The 20,551-nt window shown below is 38.9% G+C and overlaps 1 protein-coding gene across 3 annotated transcripts in view; it reads right to left on the bottom strand.

The window, feature by feature from the left end:
- The window catches only part of LOC121901914 (complexin-2-like), a 59,076-nt gene extending 54,900 nt beyond the window's left edge, over positions 1–4,176 (bottom strand). Inside the window, exons 1-2 of one of the 3 annotated variants that reach the window (XM_042419007.1) lie at positions 3,986–4,176; positions 2,821–2,939 (exon numbers count right to left, since the gene is read on the bottom strand). In XM_042419007.1, the coding sequence (XP_042274941.1) occupies positions 2,821–2,851 (31 nt within the window). In that variant the 5' untranslated portion in view covers positions 2,852–2,939; positions 3,986–4,176. Of the gene's footprint in view, positions 1–2,820; positions 2,940–3,392; positions 3,469–3,516; positions 3,599–3,985 lie in introns of those variants that run through there. The other 2 variants (XM_042419009.1, XM_042419008.1) reach the window with 2 other exon arrangements.
- Between the last annotated feature and the right edge of the window lie 16,375 nt (positions 4,177–20,551).

Consider the following 20,551-nt stretch of genomic DNA (forward strand, 5'->3'; position numbering starts at 1 on the left):
AAGCCAACAGCTGCCAATAGTCATGATGTCAAGTACAATTGATATTTTTTTGGTAAATGGGTTAATCTACTGGTATAGTCCTTTAAATCTCATTTCGGTTACAAGGAATTTCAATCCCATTTTGCAGGATATCCTGTCGTTCATGTGTTCCTCTGGTATCAGTGAAACTACTAATTGTAAATCATAGAGCTCTACAACTGTTATATGCAAATATAAAACCAAATTAATGAATGTATTAGTGTAATCTATGAATTACATTTTTTCTGCAAATGTAAAATATTAATTAGCAGCGTCTATACAAATGCATTTTAAGTATTCTTTCCAGAAGCTGCCACTGGACGAAAGAGGAAGAGCATCTTCAATCGTCTTCTGTGAATATTTAAACATTGAGAAAAAGGGAGCAGGTAACACACTGCAGCAGTGCTGTGATATCACGCAAACAATGGTGAGCTCTTTCCAAACACAAAAAGCTCCGTCAGCTTCATCCAAAATGATTACCATGTTATATGCCTTGCATTGTTTTCACCAGAGTTCCCACAGCGATTGTCACCAATAACATTTTACATCAATCATCTCAGATTTACAGAATTTAAATGAATGAGAATAAAATGGATTCTTGACCATAAAAAAACCCCACAAAGATGGAGCTTCACACTTCACCCAGCATCTGTTAAATGAAGTTGACCCTGTTCCACCTCACGCTTTAACATCTCCACCTGCTGCACTGTACAGATTCAGTGCGACATGACCTCAGATACACTATCACCTCCCGAGACTGACAAGGCACACAAGAAAGAGTCACGACTGCATGTGCATGCTACATTAAATCATGTAATGGAGAACAGGTGGTCAAACAATGTGTGTACGCAGCTGTAAAGCATGTGAAGAAATAACAACTCCCATTTCTCTCCTGCACCGCTGTGATTCCATCAATGAGGACTTTAATTAACTGACCCTTTAAAAGTCATCATCGATTACTAATCAATTATCAGATGTTCATTAGCGAAATTGTAGGTTTTTGGTGCTATGCAGAAAGCAGCAAAAGACCATCAGAGCTTTTTCCTATTCTAACTTAGAACATGTTATATTAAGACTATAGTTATAGCTATAATTTATTGTTTTAATAAATGGGCTGCACAATGACAATGAGTTGAGTCTAAACCTGAAATTTTACTGTTTTGTTACTTTTCATTTGTTTGGAATATACTGACCATACAGTTCAATGGAGGAGACGTTGCAGATGTGGTTTGAGAAGTTTCTTTAGGAACTTCAAAAGATGGAAAAAAGTGGAGGATTCCTTCATGTTACAGTACCTGAAACATCCCCTTCATGGTTTAAAGAAACTAACACTGACTGTTTATTGTAGACAAGTTACATCATCCCACGTTCCATTAAATACAACAGCTTTGTAGATTTCAACCAAACCGTTTCAGATAAGGATGACACAGTGTGAAATGTGAGTATTAAAGACTCTGAAAACCTATTTTCTTAATCGGCTTCTTACTGATCTCAGTGATGGGGTCCTACATAAACATACAATTTCCAGCCAATGTTTGATTCTCTCACCTGAGAGATTTTTGTCTGTGCTGTTCTCACAGGTTTGAAGTGGGCGGGGCTCAAATGGAAAAAAGCTGATGTCATATACTTCCATGCACCAATCAGGATTTAGCAACATTTTTATTCAACATGTGATTACAGATGTGAGGGTTGTTTGCTTATGTTACCTTGCTACCGTCCATCAAATCATATCAAACTACACCCACATTATCCTGATGAAGCAGATAAGCTGAATTTTGGAGTTTTAAACTTATACAATTATAACTTAGGATGCTTTTCCCCCCAATCTTTAACTTAAATTGTTACTTATTTAATCTTAAAACTCAGTCAACAAAGGAATTTCAGTGGAGATTCTACAGAGGCTGACAATCTCCCGACCACACCAACCAGCAGCTGACTATTGTTTGATTTCCACTCTGCTCTGTGGAAACACTCTCTGTAAGCCCGCAATGGACTAATCACAGAGAAGCGTCTTTCTCCGTGAAAACCACTTAGGTTCTTTCACCTTCCATCGCACTATCTACACATTCATACATGATAACAAGTTCATATTCCTTTAAAATTCATTACTCTGTTACTATAATCTCATGTCCGGGGAGCCATTGCAGCACAAGCAATTAGAAAAATCATTCACATGCATGCTGGAATGAAATTATTGAAGATTAGATTCTGCTTTGATTATCTTTTTTCCCCCTTCAGGTAGAAAATGTGTACTCAGCATGTTGAGATAAGAGGGGCTGCAGCATCCAGCCAAGAAGCACCAACACAGCCTGATTAATGGTAAGACTGAGCCATGGCAAAGACCTGTTTTAACACCTCTTGGTAAGCAGGCTGCACTCGCTGGGACATGAAATGCCCTTTTCGCCACAGCGGTTTGGTCTACGTTACAAATCACCAGCCTGTTACAGTAAGCTGTACACAGAGTGCCCCAGGGGCCAACTGCGCCATGTGTGCAGCGAGCCAGCAGCAGATGATAGGAAAAAAACGCAAATAGCGCCAAAGCGGGGAGGGGGGGGGGGGGGGTAATAAAAGATGAATTGACTTCTTCCTCTGCAGCTGTCTAAAATTGAAGTAGTAATGATGTGTGAATGTGTGCAGCAAGACATGAAATTATACTGAATATCAAAAAGTCAGAAAGACAGAAGTTTGGAGAGGAAAAAAAAACAAACTCCAGAAAAAGCAGAAACCACCATCGGACTCACATTTACACACACATATGCATTCACACACTGGGGTTCAACAATGAAAAAACATCAAACTTACCTCCCAACGCTTGCTTCATAACGAAATTCATGATGATGGCTTTTAATTCCCTGCCTTCCTTATCTGAGCGATGTTACATTCAATTGTGATGGAAAAGTAGAAGTCCTTTTTAGCCAGATCTGAAACAGAAAGTGACAAAAAAAAATCCCCTCATGAAAAAGGTCAAAAAGTCTATTATCAAATTTAGCAAGAAAATACAAAAAAACACAGCAAAATCAATATACAACACGGAGTGACCATGACATTCAATACTGTACCATTAAGTATAAGGTTACAAACATACTGTAGAAAACAAAAGACATGATTTGCATCCCTACACATGATTCTAATTACATACATATACATATATAGTATAGGAATATTCTACTTTTTTCTGAAAATATTCAATATTCATCTCTAGTTTAAGCTTGCAAGGAGCCAAACAGTCACATATAGGCTCATTGTATCTTTATTTGTGTGTTAGGCACGTTTCCTCAATGCGCCAACTGAAGGACACCGAGGTCAATGGTTCAAATACAACCTGCACACAACGGACAGCACAGAAAACCACCAAATATCTCAGATCTACGGACCGAATCAGCAGCTATGGCTCCTTATTTCCTTGCGAATGTGGCGCTTTTTAAAGAATTCCGGACAACTGAGTGTCTATAGTGTCAGGCAGTGACGGGAATATGTGTCACGACAGTCAGCAATAACCTCTTTGTGGCCCGAGCGTTGCCCGCAGCAGAGCGACTTTTGAGAAAGTGCACGGTGCAAGTGCTCAGCTGGTTCAGGACAGTCTGCTGACATGCATGTGCACGCCGGACGGAACCACTGATGTGTATTTTTCCTGATCATGTGGTAAAACTTTCCATCCTCCATTGGAGGGACACTGAAAACAGCCATCCCACTCCCAAAAGCTGCTCGTACAGTACGTTAATTAAGCAGCAACGCAGACTCGTGCGTGCGTGTTTATAGCCAAATATGCAATGAATGTAGAGTAAACATGTTCAAAATCGACGTGAACGTGCATTCGCGTGCAAAGAGAAGAGATACGGTGTAAGAGCAGAGACACACACATGCACTTCCTCGTTTGATCAGAGGCTGGTTTCAGCACCACCGCGAGTGGATAGCTCCCCAAGCCCGTTGAATTGCATTGAAGCAGCCGCATCAAACAGCAATTTACCTCCGTCCGGCTGACTGGCTGAAATCCTCCTCTCACTCACACCAAACAGGATCAGAGAGCAGAGCTTCAGCTGCAGCACGCTCCGGAACGAAGTTATCCTGCAGCAGGCAACAGCAGCACAGGCTAATCTAACTGCTCGTCCCTTGCATCTCCGGCTCCCGGGGCTGGAAAAAGGACGTCCTTGGTGCTTCCTCCTGCCTGCCGCTTCGTCTTCCTGCACACACACTCACTCTCTTTCTCTCTCTCTCTCACTCTCTCTCTCACTCTCTCTCTCTCTCTCTCTCTCACACACACACACACACACACAAACACACACGTAGAGAGAGAAGAGGAGGAGGAGGAGTAGAGAGAGGGGGGGGGGCGGGGTGGTGGTGGTGGTGGTTTGCGGAGGGTGAAGCAGCTGCCGTTCACACCGTGATGGGAAAGAGCGACTGAATCACATGGAGGGATGGAGGGAGAAACGTCCCACTAACGTCCCCCTGACCGGTAGAGAGAGATCAATTATTCAGCCCTGACGCTGGCTGGCCGCTCCGTCCTACAGCCCGCCCCCCCTTCTCTGCAACAGGGAGAGGGACTCGGCTTGCACTTAAAACGGTAGTGGAGAATATAACGGGAATATAATGGATGGATACGTTGTAGCTTGATGTCTCTCGGCTTGTGTCTGATGTGTTGCTTAATGTGACATAGATTCGGTTTACATTCATGTGGTGCGATGAGAAAAATCACAAAATGTTCCTACGGGAATTCCAGTGTGTCGGTGCTCAGTAGTTTATGATGATCTTATTGTTCTGTAGTATATTTACATTCTATGGTTAAATTAGACGTCAGGACATCATCAGTGGTGTGCACAGACTCTGTAAGGAGCATGGGGTGAAATGAAAAAGGGACACCTCTTCCAGGCTGGGTACATTTTAGCTGTAGGTCACATCAGTGGGGCACTTTTCTCATATGGCCTTTTGATGTGGCAAAAAAAAAACAAAAAAAACATTCATATGTCCTGCCACAACGTCATATTCAGCATTTCTTTCATCTGTCTTTGTAAGAAAACTCAAGCGTTCTCCTGATGTCCACCTTCCATATTTTAGGAGCTTTTAGAAGCAGAAACCTTCACAATTTTAATAAAGTTAAATAACAATTTATTTAGCGTACAAAAAAAACACAGCTTGGCAGTGCGGGTACTTAGATCATTGTTACATGGTTTCCTCTGTATCCATAGTATATATATATAGTCAATTTCCCTCTTCAGCTGTAATCTATACTGTTCAAAACCTTCTACACTGTTGTCCTTTCTGTCCTGCTGTTATTACAGCCACTTGTCTCTTTTGGTCTTGCCTTTTTTGTCAGTCTATTTAGTTTAACCCATGATGGTCTAATAAGGCTTATAGGAAAATGGGTTCGTAAGCAACACAACAAATTGTTGATAAAGGTTATGTTCCAAGGCTGGATTTGTAGTTATTTGCATTGTTTGTAGTTGTTTGCGTTGTTCAAAATTAGCTTTTTCTACTTCTGGAACTAAACTTAGAAGTTCTGGTTTAACTTCAGCTCTCATTAGCCCAAACATATCCTAGTTAAATAAAGGTTTCAGAAAAAGGGTATACTGACCAAAAATGAGCCCCCTCCGCATGCCACTAGGGCTAGCTCTACTGTACATGCTGCTACTGTACATCTTCGGCAGAAACACACCTCAAACCACAAGTCAAAACATTTAACAGTCAATGAATTACATTTGGACTGGATAGCTTGAAGTCCTATGATGTGCCTTAATGTACCAACAATACTCAATAGTGTTTTCTGTTGTTAATCGTATTAATTTAGCATGAACTTAACCCTCCGAAATAAATAAAATAATAATAATATAAAATAACAGGTGTGGCAGTGATTTTATTATTTGGTATAAAATGAAATGTATAGTAATCTTATAGTACAAGTATAGTAGTAGAGTTAATAAAGGAGAGGATATGGTGACAGTCACAATACAATAACACCCAAGTGTTTCTTACTGACCCAGGACACAGTTTCCTGCCCAGAGAATTGAACCAGAAACCTCATAATTAACAGGATTCCCCTCTAGTCTGCGGGAAACCATCTTCTCACCTTCATTACCACTCAAGATGTTTCAAAAGGTTGACCATGAGAGTCTCAACTGTGACTACAGACACTTTAATGTGCTGTCAGGTCTTCGCAGGTTTCATGATGATTAGGTGACAATGTGAGGAAGTGTGAAGCAGGAAGGATCAGTGATTTGAAGATTAAAGTGAGAGAAAGAAAAAGTCAATATTCTTTGAAATTTGTCACATTTTCTTACACAAACACTTCCTCAGTATTTGTAACAAATGCTCTCTGAGGGTTAGTTTTGTTATTTCTGGGGAACCAAAAAAACACACTGATGTGAAAATATTTGAACATCCTCGATGTCTAGTGGTGAAAATTGTAGCTCTCCAGACCCGGCGCTGTACTATTCCCAAAGTCCCCGCTTCATCTCAACAAATCAGTAAGTTGTTATTGTCGTAGCTGCTTTGAATTTGTAACTTGCATTCATGGTAGCATGGCTGACACTTCTTCTATGACCAATCGGGTGGTGCGTGATGGGCTTTATTTGAACCTATGAAGAGTTCTGTTGAGTGGATCATCCTTCAGTTTTGTTAATTAGCCAGCTTGGAAGGAAAATAATGAACTTTTACTAAACTTTGGAATATTTTTTGCTCACAGTAGCACCATAACTATCACAGACACTAAAGTTACATCTATATTTTATTTTTATTTTTCTCCCAAGTCCATTTCAAATATGAGTTTTTGTGGAGACAGATTCATACATACTATATGACACTGTCACACTCTTCTTCTCTTTTGAGAGTTAGAGGTTGTCTCACATTTCAAACCCAGCACACAATTGTTATGGCTGCTGCATTACAACAAATGGGGAAAAAAAACATTATTATAACATTTTACTGTGATTCGATATGACATATTTGGTATATTTGGAAAAGCTGTCATATTGACAAAAGTTTAAATGAAACTTTTTTGAGTTTTAAGTGTATTTTGTCAAAGAATAGTGGTACATCACTGAAGAAATACTGTTATAGTCTCACTCTAACCCATGAGCTTGAACCTTAGCAGACATAATATGATTTTTATTGAGCTTGTTTCAGTCCATAATGCCACTTGAGCCCTTTTTGTTCCCAGTTCATAATATTCCTTCCTATCTGGATCTTGCTTGCAGGGAGGTTTAACCTGTTAGGCTGATCTTTTCAGGGACACCTAACATAATACAGTATTAAACTTTATCCTGGTAGATGATGTGTTCTGCAAATTTATGCAAAGCTGTGGCACTAAAATTTCACATCTTACACTCGTTTGAGCTGTATCTAATTTAGCATCCCATTCAGCATTCAGAAATGCTCTTTGGTTTGCATGATTTATATGTAAAATCGTGCCAACTTGAATCCCGTCACTATTCAGTTGTATAGCAGGAACTTGACATGTTTCCTGGAATAAGGCTGCATGTAGAGAATTTTAATCCCCACTCTCATTTTTATCTCACCCGTCCACTTCATTTGAGGAATCTCTGTAACAAAAGGTTGAACAGCCTGCCAAACTCAGGTAATTAGGCTTCCTCAGTTTCCCCACAGATGTATTTTCTTCCAAATACTGTGGCTCAGACCGAGATAAAGTCAAGTAATTTTATGTGTCCATCCGCACATACATGAGGCTTGAGTTTGAGCGGTTAAGCTGAGTTCACAGCAAGTAGAAAATGATGTAATAAAAGAAACGGAGCTATTGTGTACCATGATTTTCTTCAGTTTTAAACAGCTTGTAAAGGCCAAGATAGAAATACAGACATCTTGTTCTGTATTGCAAAGTGGGGCTGCAGCACAGAAAGGACGAGGAAGATTTTTCAAAAAGATCTCCAAATTACACGACAAAATACATTGCCAGTCCATGCACCACAACATGTGTCTGCGCTAGAGATGTGCAGAGGACCCAGTATTTGTATTTGTATCTGTATTTGTTGAGGCAGAAAAATTATTTGTATTTGTATTTGTATTCAAATAAAAGTGGAAAAAGGCACTTTTAGAAAATTAAAGTGTTACAATAAGTGTACATGAATAAACTTTTTTACCAAGGAGGTCCCAACACCGGAAATGTGTTATGCAGCAGGTGGATGTGACTTCCCTCGTTGCGACCTGCTGATAGACATAACAGCGGAGCAGAGGAGAGACACTGAGATAATGATGTAACTGACCTGCACGCTGGCATTTGACTTTTTTTTTCATCCTGAAAACAAATAATTTTTAAAATATTTGTATGTGCTTTGCTGAATAATGTATTTGTATTCAGGCACACTCCTAGTCTGCGCCTTCCAAAACAGTATCACATCACTGTTGAAAAATACTGTACATGTTTTATGATATGATATTTTATGAATACTATTCTTAAAGTCTGGTTAGGTTTAGGAACCAAACAAAATGGGAAACATTGTAGCTGTAGTTAAAATGACTACTTCCTGAAGTTAGGAGACCTTCGTCGTCATGGTTACAATAATAATCACATGGTTAAAGTCATGTTGCCTCACAGTTGTAAACGGGAAACGAACAGCAATCTCCTATGTTAACAATCAATGTTTTGTTGACCCGTCCACACAAGCCTCCCCCATGTGGATTGTGTTGCTATATAATAACATCATTTTCACCTTTGTTCCCGTCACATTTGTTACGGCTGCTAGAGGGCGCTGTAACTTTAACATGCATGTATGTTGTTTGTGGACTGATCCTGGTGTATTTTTCTTGGGAGGACAGTCTCAGATGTTTTTCTCTTCCATGCTCAGGAGATGCAAATTATAAAATGTCTAAATATTGCCCTGTCTAGAGAAAAGCTGGCTTCACCAACATTAAATCTTGTCCTTCTTTCATCCCTTTGGTTTCTTTTGACATAAAGCTTCAAAGACTAGCTGGGTGGCTTAGCGTGAGCACAGTCTGCATGTCTAGCTGATGTCACCTTACAGGATTTCTGGAAGTCTCTAAACTTTAAAGTGACCTCGCCTTTTCATGTTGCACAAACTTGCTGAGTGCAGCTTTCATACAGAGGTCATTTAATGCACTGCCTTCTAATCTGGCTCGTACTTCTTTGTCAAGCAAACATGCATAATCGTTTAAGACCACAAGGATTTGCACATCAGAGCTGACTCTTGCATTCCTTATCACTGGTCACTTAAACTGCAATCTGATCTAGAGCTTCTTTTAACACAGCAGGAGTGAGTATGCAAAATGTTAATTACATTTTTATCTGATATAATTTCTCTTGATTTCCAGATGTTGATCTGTTGAGTTTGTACTCAGATTGAGTAGATGTTTAGAATCATGTCGTGATCTTGTACCTGCATGGTTCAGGTGCTGGATTTAACAGATTATAGCAGTAGAAAAGGAGGAAAAGGAAACACTGTGAACTAAATCCTGAATTAATTGTCTGTCCACTGTATACAAACAGTAGACGCTATATTGAGGATTATTTGACGATAATCTTTGGAAAATGGAGCGGTACACCACCTGAACAATGTCTGAATGAATGAATTATGACATGAATTATGTCCTAAAACTCATAATATCTGAGTCAAATTTGAGCATAATTCAAATAATCTTAATTCACTATTTATAGGTACAGATAGGTGTTAGTTATGTTGCAGTCTTGCCTGAAAATGTTACATACAGTCATAATATTGAGTTGACCCAACTTATTTATTTGACCATATGAAGTTATTTCATGCGTTTCAATTGTGATATTTGAGTCAGTGACTATCTACTGTAAATCTGCATTATTTCATGTATGAATGTTACATATCAGTCACCTAAAAGCACATAAAAAAGAAATGTTCTATACAATCAGTGCTCAGTTGAAGCTCATTTGTTTCTATTAGCTTCAAATGTCAAACTACAGTATTGTTGCTGCCACATGACTTTGCCTTCAAGGATGCCTATTGGCCAGAGCAGAGGTCATTTGTGTCCACCCACAAGCCTCCATACAGTATGTACCCTCATCAGCCTCTGAGATGACTATTGATCAGGGACGAAGATCAATGGTAACTCTCATTATATGCATTTTTAAGCCATTTCTGTCATTGCAGTATAGCACTATTTGTTTGATTTGCAGGTCTTGTAAGCCCTTAAGGACTGAGCACCAGGAGGGGTGCAGGACCCTCGAATAACAAATCAATCAAATGCATTATGTCCTTTGATCAATCTTATTGATATACACTTTTCTATAACAGTGCTGTAAATATGCATGCAGCATGTGGCAGTATGGCACTGGACGTTACCCTGCTGGCTGACTTAGGACTCCACAGCTTCATATCGTGGGGACACCATGAATTTTTAAACATCCTGAGCATACTGAACAGTGAAGCTGTGGATTCTGCTGCAGGTGAATATAAAGAAGTTTCCATGGATGCTTTTGATGTTTTCTTCTAGGAAAACTTTTTATGTTTGCAGACCACTGGTGGAAGTAATAAATGACCCAGGAATAAAAATACATCGAGGTCATTCAGTCATCTGACTTGCAGAAACCATCACAGTTAAAAATCAGATAATTATTTACTTATTACATTTACTTTCAGCTGTGGTCAGTCATCCTCCATGATGCACTGTAAATGAGATGGCTTAGATGAGCTAATCTGCCAGTCATACAACAGACATCTTGTTATTTATTCATTTTGTTGTTATTTATTTCTTATGAGATGCTCTACGACTGACACTCACACACTCAGGGTGCAAAATGTCTCAAATATACAAAAATTGGACCTGAAGTGGTTAAATTGCCTTTAATACATGATATTGTAATTTCAACAAAAGCATTTCATCTGGTTTATGTTTCAAATGCAAGAACAGAGTTCGAACACGTGTTCATACACATGATTTAAAATTAATCACTGGTGACAAATTGTCTTTTGTAAGTTTCAGAACATGTTTTCCGTTGATGAACAGACTGAATATCTGCAACATTTTTCCTTGCTAATTTTCTTCCTGATCCAGATGCTTAAATTTGTTGCTTTAATACTTAAGAATAATGTTTTTTTGTTCAAGTAGCAGGTTTGCTCCCAGAGAGGTTGTGGGTTTAAATCCTGTGTGAACCTGTAAGTATATAATTTGTTTCTTGAACAACGAGAAACAAGAAGCCTCCATATTGTCATGTGACTCTAGGCAGCATTTTTAACTACAAGACTATGTTCAGCACTCCATTTTAGTCCAGATTAATTCTATCTGTTTATTTATTTACATCTATTAGATCCATCATTATTTTCATCAGAGTTGTTAAATTATCTTATATGCATCACTACTCTGTAAATCAGAATTACAGCTCACATGTCCCTTTCTGTAAAACCGCTCAAGTGAGGATGTTATGTTAAGTGCCAAAGGGTTACATTATAGTCACAACTGAATGAAATCCAATTAATAACACTTCACTTTCATTGGTGAAGACTGTAATTGTAGTGGATTTAACATGTTCTCAGTAGTTCCCTCAAAAGTTTAAATTAAAATTCTGTTCTTCTCCATGAAGGAACGAAAATACAAACTTTTTATGGCCACATCACAAACCTGCAGTGTTTAGTACCCAGAAGATAAAGTTAAAGTGATACTCGACTCTGTTACTCCAAATCCAATTCTTATTCCTAACCTAACACTCCTCTCTTGAGGTCTTGTTAATTCAACTCGGGCCTAATCTAATGCACTATATTCTCCTTTCTCTCTGTAGTCGTCGGTCTTGTGCGGGACGAATAGTAATTTCTGCTCTTACTCGCCACCATCGGAGGATCCCCACTGACCTGCCAAATCTGATCTGTGATTTATAAGTGGCAATGTGGCCTTTAAATCAACAAGGGAAGCCAGCAACATGCCAATGACGTATTGCATTTATTCCCCTGTGTCACTGCTGATCTGTGCTCAGCCCTCAGATTTCCCCAGAGGAGCAGTTGTTTGACCTGCAGGTTGGAGGATGAGGGTATAATTCTGGGTTACTGTTTGTTTGGTAACTGTGTTTCTGTGTGCATGTGTGTGTGTGTCTTTGCCAGATGTCCTTCTAAGCACAGAAAGAAGGAAAAAATCCACCAGAGAAACTTCAAGTCTGAGTGAAATTATAAATTGCATGTTGTAAATTACAAGTTCTGTGCTCCCTTTTGAGTGGAAAAGAATACCCCAAAAGAAAAAATTGCAATTTAATATGTTTGGTTTCATGGCAGCTCCACTTGTCTGTCAGTCTGAATGCAGATGGTTCGCTGCAAAATACAAAAAATACCAGACTTTGAACCACAAACCAAACCACATTAGCTATCTAGATTATGTCTTCTTCTTATGTAGCCAATGTAAATGCAGATGTAAATTAGCTGTATGCTAACTCTGCTACAACACATAAAATGTAAACATTTATATTTACAGTAATATTGTAATTAATGAAATTAATAAAATATCTACTGTCCTGTGTCGCACCTTAGCTTGCTGAAAAAGTGACCACAAATATCCTGCACTGCTAATATCAGCTGTAGTACCCTGAACAGTTTAAAAACTTACTTGCAAATGTCAGCATTTGTCAGTCGACATGCTAAATGTTGTCCTTTTTCTTCAATACCAGTGTATGATGCCCGTTGTTTGCTTGTAAACTGGTTACCAGAGCAAGTTGCTACCGTGTGTCTTGGTGCCCCTGCCAGCTCAGCTGTCAATCAAACATGAACACTGGCAGCACGCTCAGAAGTTTGGAGGCTAAAGTAGCAGTTGTGGCGTATTCCCAATAGACCCTTCACGGCAGACGTTTTGACTCGTCAAAGCGGGAAAAACACAGGTGTAATTAATAACAATAACAATAACAATGGCTCCATTGCATTAAATGTCCCAGTATACCATGTCACTGAATGAGCATACACCAAAATGAATGGAGCCATATTAATTCCACCTGTGCTTTTCCTACCATGACAAGTCTAAATGTCAGCTGTGAAAAGGGTCTATTACCCTCTTTGCTTTATTTCAATTTTTTTTTTTCAATTAATAATACATTTGAAAAACATGTTGACATTACTTTTGACTGCCAAAAGGGACGGTCAGTTGGATTCGAAACGGCTGGACTTAGTGTTTGGGTTTATGAAAGAAAAGGTAAAAGCTGTTATATAAGTTTAAATGATAATTATTCTATAAGTTAAGGTTTGAGAGCGCACAAAGAAAGATTTGTAAGCACAAATTTAAGTTTAAAGGTTTGCAAAGACAATAAAGAGATGTAATGAGGAGAAGTGGAATGTTTTATAAAGCAGCAGGTTTTCTTACCTTGGAAGCTACTCGCTCCTGGTTCATAGAGAGCATAAGAAAATCAACTGGATTTTACCTAAATAAGGTTGAAAATGCTCCTTCTCACCTTTTCACTTGATCCTGTTGCCCAAAATGATCAGTTTGCAGTTTGAAATGATCAATTTCAGCCCAAGTGATTTGCAATTTAATCAGTTAATTTCAGCTTTAGGAACAACAGAACACAAGAACAATGACTGGATGTCTATATTACTGTATCTGTTCTCATTGTAGTGCTGTTGGACTGTCATGGAAGGGAAAGTAACAGCTGTCCTGGATAAAAATTTAATCAAAAGTTGGTGTGCTCATGCAATTTTACAACAAGATTATATTATATTTACAGAAGGTTGGTAATTACCTGGTCTTTGTTTGCTTTCCCTTGCTTTTCCCTCCGCTTTTGCGTATCTGTACAAATAAAACTGTAAAATAAATGTCAGTTTGTGTGTATTTGTGTCTTTGTGAGAGCTAATTCAAGTTTTAGATCTTGAGAGTGAGGACATCTCAGGAAAGTAAAAACATTTTGGCTTCACCATTCCTTTAGCTTTAGGATTGTGATGGTTAGATTTATTTTAAAAGCTAATGCAAGATGTCAGTGAGGGTCCTCATAAGTATAGAAGTACAGGTGTGTGTTAACATATGCAATGTAGGTTGGATAACATGAAATCATTCTTCCCCACTATTAACCCTAACCCTAAAATGTATGATTAACAGTTAGTCCCCACAATGTTAGTCCACAATGCAACTGTGGGAACATTGTGTCCCCGCAATGACATATTTACAAGTATACACACACACACATACACATACATACACACAGATTTCAGCAGAGGAAGTCTGTATCAATAGGAATCAATACAGAATCAAACTCATCATTTACATGAAGCTGCAAGTTACATAATCTGCCAACTAAGCCGATACTCAATACACAGAACATGACAACCAAAGATAATTACTGACAAATGATCCCTTATGTGTCATCACCCTCTGTGTTGTAGCTTTTTATTGTTTGTGGGCCTGAAGGAATTGAAGCTTTATTAATATGCACTCACAAAGACTGAGGTTGCACTATTAAATAACACACCTTTGAAGTATTGCTTTGGAACTGTGGACCTTTTTTTCATAATAAAACCAAATTATTCTACTGGGTCATCAAATGGCACCCAAAGGCATCGTTTGAGATACGGGCATCAAAACAATCCAGTCCTTGGTGGAATAATCCAGGCTGAGGAAAGCAATGCTAACCTTCACAGCAGCAGAATCAAAAGTCTCTGTGAGCTCTTACATTCATTGGTGAGGATGAAGTAGATAAAGGATGAAGCTGGGTTTATTAAAAAAAGAAATTTTGTCACAGATGTCAAGGCAGACACATGGGCATGCAGCTTTCTGAGTAGAGTATGTTTTTCATGTTCTGGAGGAGAAGGAGCCTGGCAACATCGAAATTATTGTGGCTTTTATCCGCATTAATCCGATTTCCTGAAGTACACAAGTTTTAGGTTACTCTCTCACAGGAGAGATGCAGCAGCTTAACCTCTTCCCAGGCTCCCCTATATTGGTGCACGAGCCTGAAAATAATGTACCCAAAATAAAAAAGGTTACTGTTCATAACTGTGGTCACATTTGAAAGGCAACTCTTTAAATTTTAAAACTAAAAAGTCAGAATGAGTATAAATGATCCAAAGTTACAGAGGCTAAAGTGTCCCATGGGTGGGGCAGCGTTATTTAACAGGTTAACCTTTTGGGTACTGAGCACAAAGGAGTCAATAATGTCAATTATAACTCCAGCAATTGGAAGGAGAGTTGTGATCGACTTTAGAAATGTAGCAGTTGTACTCCATCACCTCTTAAGTCTGACAGCTCCCTGTAGCCAAAGGGACAGAAAGACACAGAGATAAATGTGCTCACAGCTTCTTTGCAGCGAGTCGATTCATGCCCCTTCATTTCACTGGGATGAGATGATTTTGTCCACCGCTCATGACTGATCATTTTCAGCATGATTATGGTAGTGGGGCTCAAACTACATCATGAGTATAATATCCAACATTAAGGCATGATTCTATTACTTGGTTTCAAAACCATCAATCTAGAAAAAAATCTCAGTAGGAAGCAGTAATACTAAGGTTAAAGCATGCAGCAAAAACATAGATTTTGGCACATTCAGCAACAAAATCATGTGAGGTAGAACCCTTTCTGGATGGGGCAACTGCAGTCTGAGTCACAGGAGACGATTTTGACATTTTCACAGTTTAAATAATCAGTTTCTCCTCTTTCTTTACAGCTGACCACCAAAACAAACTCAAACTATGCTCTAGACTTGACGTTAAAGATGTTTGTCATCCAAATTGCTTTTTCAAGGCTCAGCACCCACACAGGTGTTTTCAGTTATTCTGGCTGATTAGATGTCTGCTTAGGTTCATGTCAGGAAAAGCTTTTACTGGAATTACATGAGGACACTTAAATCCATGTTTGGACCATAGACTGTATATGAAGACGGATGTAGCGAGGTATGACGTCATCCATTGCTTTGCATTGGAGCTGGTTTGAAGCCCAGAGTTGCTGCTTATGGTTGGCGCCATCTTTTCCGGACCTTCCAAATGAGGAGTGCGGGGAGTTGCCTTTCACGCTCTGGAAACACACCCCGCTACCTTGGAAACATTGAGCGGTGGACACTTGGGCTAATGTTAGCTGCTTTAGCTAAATTGTGCTAGTGCCAGGGATTTTGGAGCCAGTATCTAGTGGCTGTTTGTGGCACTGCTCTTTAAGGTACTTTCACATTGGCTTCAGCCTCAAGCCATGGTAGCTGTCCTTGGTACTGACTATATAAAATTCATTTTCTGAAAGTGTGGGGCATTGCTTGAAAATCCATGAGTGAAGGAGCAGCTGAGACATTAATGAAGAGCTCAGATTTTTTATGCATTAACAGCTAACAGTGAAACAACATTGCAACAGAGTGCTGATGTCTAATCCTCCAATCACAGTCAATCGTATCTGTGTCCAGGGACTGAAACATTCTCAGCCAGACTCAGAAAATACAAGTTGTATTGCTAAATCATTTTCACTATTAATGGCAGGCTGATGATGGCATAGTGTCAGAAAAAATGTAGGAAATGTAGGCAGAAAGTGCCACTGCCAAGTCTATGAGACATTTAGATAACTGTCCTGATGGTTAAAGCTCAAAGCACTTTCAGTTCTGATGTCAGGCGGGAAATACTCAGCATTTATCCTTACAGAGATGCCTCACATCCTTACAGATAAGGACATTGTAGATGACAAGGTTTCTTCTTTAGTGTGTTGCACATATCTAATTTCAAATCTATTGAAACTATTATTGATATGATATACATTCTTGTATATTATGAACATGCCATTTAAGTTTCAGGTGGCCTTATATTAAAAAATCCTGCAAATACTGCAAAATAATCCTCCCTGAAGAAAATCCTGATTCTGAACATTTTCTGAGGTTGTACTGGTCATCTTGAGCCAGAGAGCCCATTGAAAAACCTCACATTTCTGTTAACTACACATTTTCCCTCCCTGGTGTAAGCTTTTATGATTTCTGGGTCAAACAAGGGAGTGTTGCATGCTGGCAAAATGATCATTAATTTAACAAAAAGATTCTTCACACTCACATACAATACAGTATTGGACAATTTTCTATAGACAGTGTGGGATAATCTCAATCATATTTGCTCATTTTTTTGTCCCATTGTCATCTCATTTTTTATATTCAGCCATGCACCCACAGCTTGTAATGATGAGGAAATGGATCATAGGTAATAACGTTCTGTGGAAGGAAATGGGCTACTGAAATGAATCGTGGTTATGATGTCAAATGGGTTCAGCGTTGAGAGGGTGTCTGTTTCACATGTGAACAGACTGCAGATGTCACAATGCATCATAACAGACTGGAAAAGTGTCAGACAAAATCAGAGGATACAATATTAACAGCGACCAAAAGTGCGTTTGTATATGAGGGCTAACAGATGATTGTATTATTATATGTATGAAGAGGATGTAAATATCATGATGGAACCTGCTGTGCTCTTGTCAGCCTCTTGTATTTTGAACAGTGGTCATGGAAGATGAAGTATCATTTTCCACTAAAAGTCACTAATGACTCTGATAAACTACACTTTAATGATTTATAATTGTTTTTCAAACATTTTGATAAGTGGATGGAGAGCAGAAGTTAATTAAGTGCTCAAAAACATCTTCAATCCCAAAATGGGTGCGCTGGTGCGAGGTCATGAAATAGCAATGAGCGTGAGCATGAGAGAGGGCTGAATGAATCGAGGCGTGATGTTGAACAAGCTTGACCATCTACTCCCCGTAAACACCAAGCAAGAGTGTCATTTGAATTAAACTGAGAGGCATTTGGGCAGCAATGAAGTTAGTAGCCATTAGTGTATAGATATGTTTAAATAAATGTTTTTCTTTACATCTAGTTTTCCCATTTTGTTTCTTCTTTAGAACCTTTAAGGTTAGAAAGTATCGTATTTTCTCTTCTTGTTCCTGTTCTTTATTGAAGCTATAAGATGTTTACACTGATACAAATATTCAGATTAAAGACTCTGTGTTTTTATTGCTGCATCATTCCATCAAAAAGGAAATATTCTTGATGACTTCTGCGTCATTTTATACATAAATCAGCCTGACAGAAATGGTATCTTTGGAAACTTTGGGATGTCCTGTGCATCTTAAAAGAAAGTTATGTGGGTTTGAACAATGTTTGCATACACAGCATGAGTTTGTAATAACTAAACCCCACTGGCAGGTCAGTGTTTTTAACTACTTTCTGGTTCTTCTTTAGCCTCTAAAGTATTTCTCTCACTTCTGCTATAAAGAGCGTTTTATTTTGAGACATAAGGCTCCATTTCACAAACTTTCTTGAGACCAGGCTGCAACAAGAGAACAAGTACATGATAATACTGATATCTCTGGAGGCCACTGGGAGAAACCCGCTTTCCTCTAAGATGCTTCTATTCTATTTCACCCACAAACATCCACAGACTTGAGAGGCATTCGATAAACAACCAATTTTTTGCTCTTGGGTTTTGAGCGTGGGGTGTGTTGTGGGGGTGAGGTTTATTAGAAGTGCATGAGGAGTGTGTAATTGGCTCCTTGTCTTGAAGAGAAAGAGAGTTTGGTAAAATCTAATGCTCTTGTGGGAGTCTCTCAATAGGTCCTTTTGTTGGAGCGATGACGAGTCATCAGTTATTGTGGGATGCACAAGAAATCATCATTTCTGCAGGGAGCTTCCACAGCATGTACGCTAGCAGGCTGGAAAGGGGATGAACTGAACTGAAGTTTGTTGATAGAAGTTCTCAATGCAGTTATCCATCCATCCATCCTTCCATCCATCCATCCATCCACCCATCCATCTTCCATCCATCCATCCATTTTCCATCCATCCATCCATCCAGGTCTGCGTCATCGTGGCAGCATGCTAAGCAAGATAGCTAAGATGTCCTTCCCACCAACCAGCTCCTTCAGAGATTCAAAGGTGTTCCCAGACCAGTAGAGCTATAGCCCACATTTTTGTTCTTCAGGCTCTGTGCTTCAGCACATTTAGTTTGAAATAAAATAATGGATACTACATTAAAGTGCCAAATCTCAGCTTTAATTTGAGTGGGTCTACATCAATATAGAAACAACTGTGTGGGAGATATAGCCCTTGATTATCTGTATGTAAGTGAAAGGCCAGGCAGACAGCATTTTCAGGGTGAATTATCTTGATTGATAGATTATGAATCAGGGCCCCTCCTGAAGTCTGGGCATGTAGTGGTACCTGTTAGATCAGGGATTCCCAACCTTTTTTTGCACAGCAGGCCATTTATATATTGACAAAGTTGTTATACAGTCTGTACGACGGACCTCCCAGTCTAGTAGTAGTGTTCTCACTCAGACTTCATACTGCTGACTGCTAAATTTGGGTGATGACGTACAGGTTACCTTGTGTCCTTATGACCAGCAAGTTAAAAATCGGTATATTGCTGTTGGGGACCAGTGACTGAGTAAAAATGCAGCACAGATTTGGTAATTACAGAATGAAATAGTCTATGACAGCTATTTTTATATAATTTACTTGTGGCCCAGCAGCTAATGTTCCATTACACACACTACATACAAAGTCAATGCAAAGACATGAGTAGATGCAAATTGACACAAATATGTGTCGGTGCAAGTTGAAAATGTTTCAACTTGAGAGAAAAGTTGCTGCGTATCCTGGAGCTTTATGAATCTGCTTCATAAACATACAGATCGGAAAGGAAAAAGGAGAGAGAGTGGAGGGCAATAACAGAAAGAACTGGAGTTTCTGTTGAGTTCAGTCAGAGGCGGAGCTGAACGAAAACACACAGGAGGACTCCTACAGACACGGCTTGTGACTCTGTTGCTAGCTAGCTTACAGCTAATGGCACTGTTGGCTGTTTGGGGTGAATAAACACATCATCCAGCGGGCAAATACACGCAAATATGTTCTGTCTAAACACGCCATAACAGTTGCATAAATTTATAGAGTTACTAATATCAAGCCAAACACTTCTTACTACAGGCTCTCGGACTGTATTTGTACTGTATCATGACATTCAATGACACTTGCTGACAAAAAGAGGAAAATGCATCTAATTTAGTGGTTTTTAAACAATTATTGAGTCCTAGTGTCTGCTGTTATGAACTTTGAAGTGTGTTCCTTTAAGTGTGTGAGGAGACTAAAGGTTTTCCCACCCAGAAATCATCAAATACTTGAGGGAACTTTTTTTGGAGCCCTTTATGCACACTTCCCATTAAATATGCAAAAATATAGATTTTAAAGGAAATAACCACACAGTGTGTATTTGTTTCTCCTCTAATGGCATGATGGTAATTTCCAATCAGGTTTTCATCAGATGTGTTTGTTTAATGTCTGACATAGTTCACCAAAATGTGAGAGAGGAGGCAGATAGAGCTGCATAAAAAGGAAAAAGAGCTAGAAACAAGCAGAATAACAGTCTATGTGCTGATTAAAAAACAAAATGATGAACCTGAAGAGGCTACAGACCTGTAAAACTGCAGAGTTTAATAAATTCTTGTTATACTATACCCTGCAGAATTCCTTGTGTCTCAACCTTTATTTGATATTAAAAGACCATTATCAAACTTCAAAAACACAGGAAATGTGTATTGGAAAATAAATGGGTCTATAATGGAAAATACACATGACTGTTGAGACTTCCTAATGTCTTTGACTTGCAGTTAATAATGAAAAAATATC

This window comes from Thunnus maccoyii, chromosome 8 (assembly GCF_910596095.1).
Source record: "Thunnus maccoyii chromosome 8, fThuMac1.1, whole genome shotgun sequence".
Classification (NCBI taxonomy): domain Eukaryota; kingdom Metazoa; phylum Chordata; class Actinopteri; order Scombriformes; family Scombridae; genus Thunnus; species Thunnus maccoyii.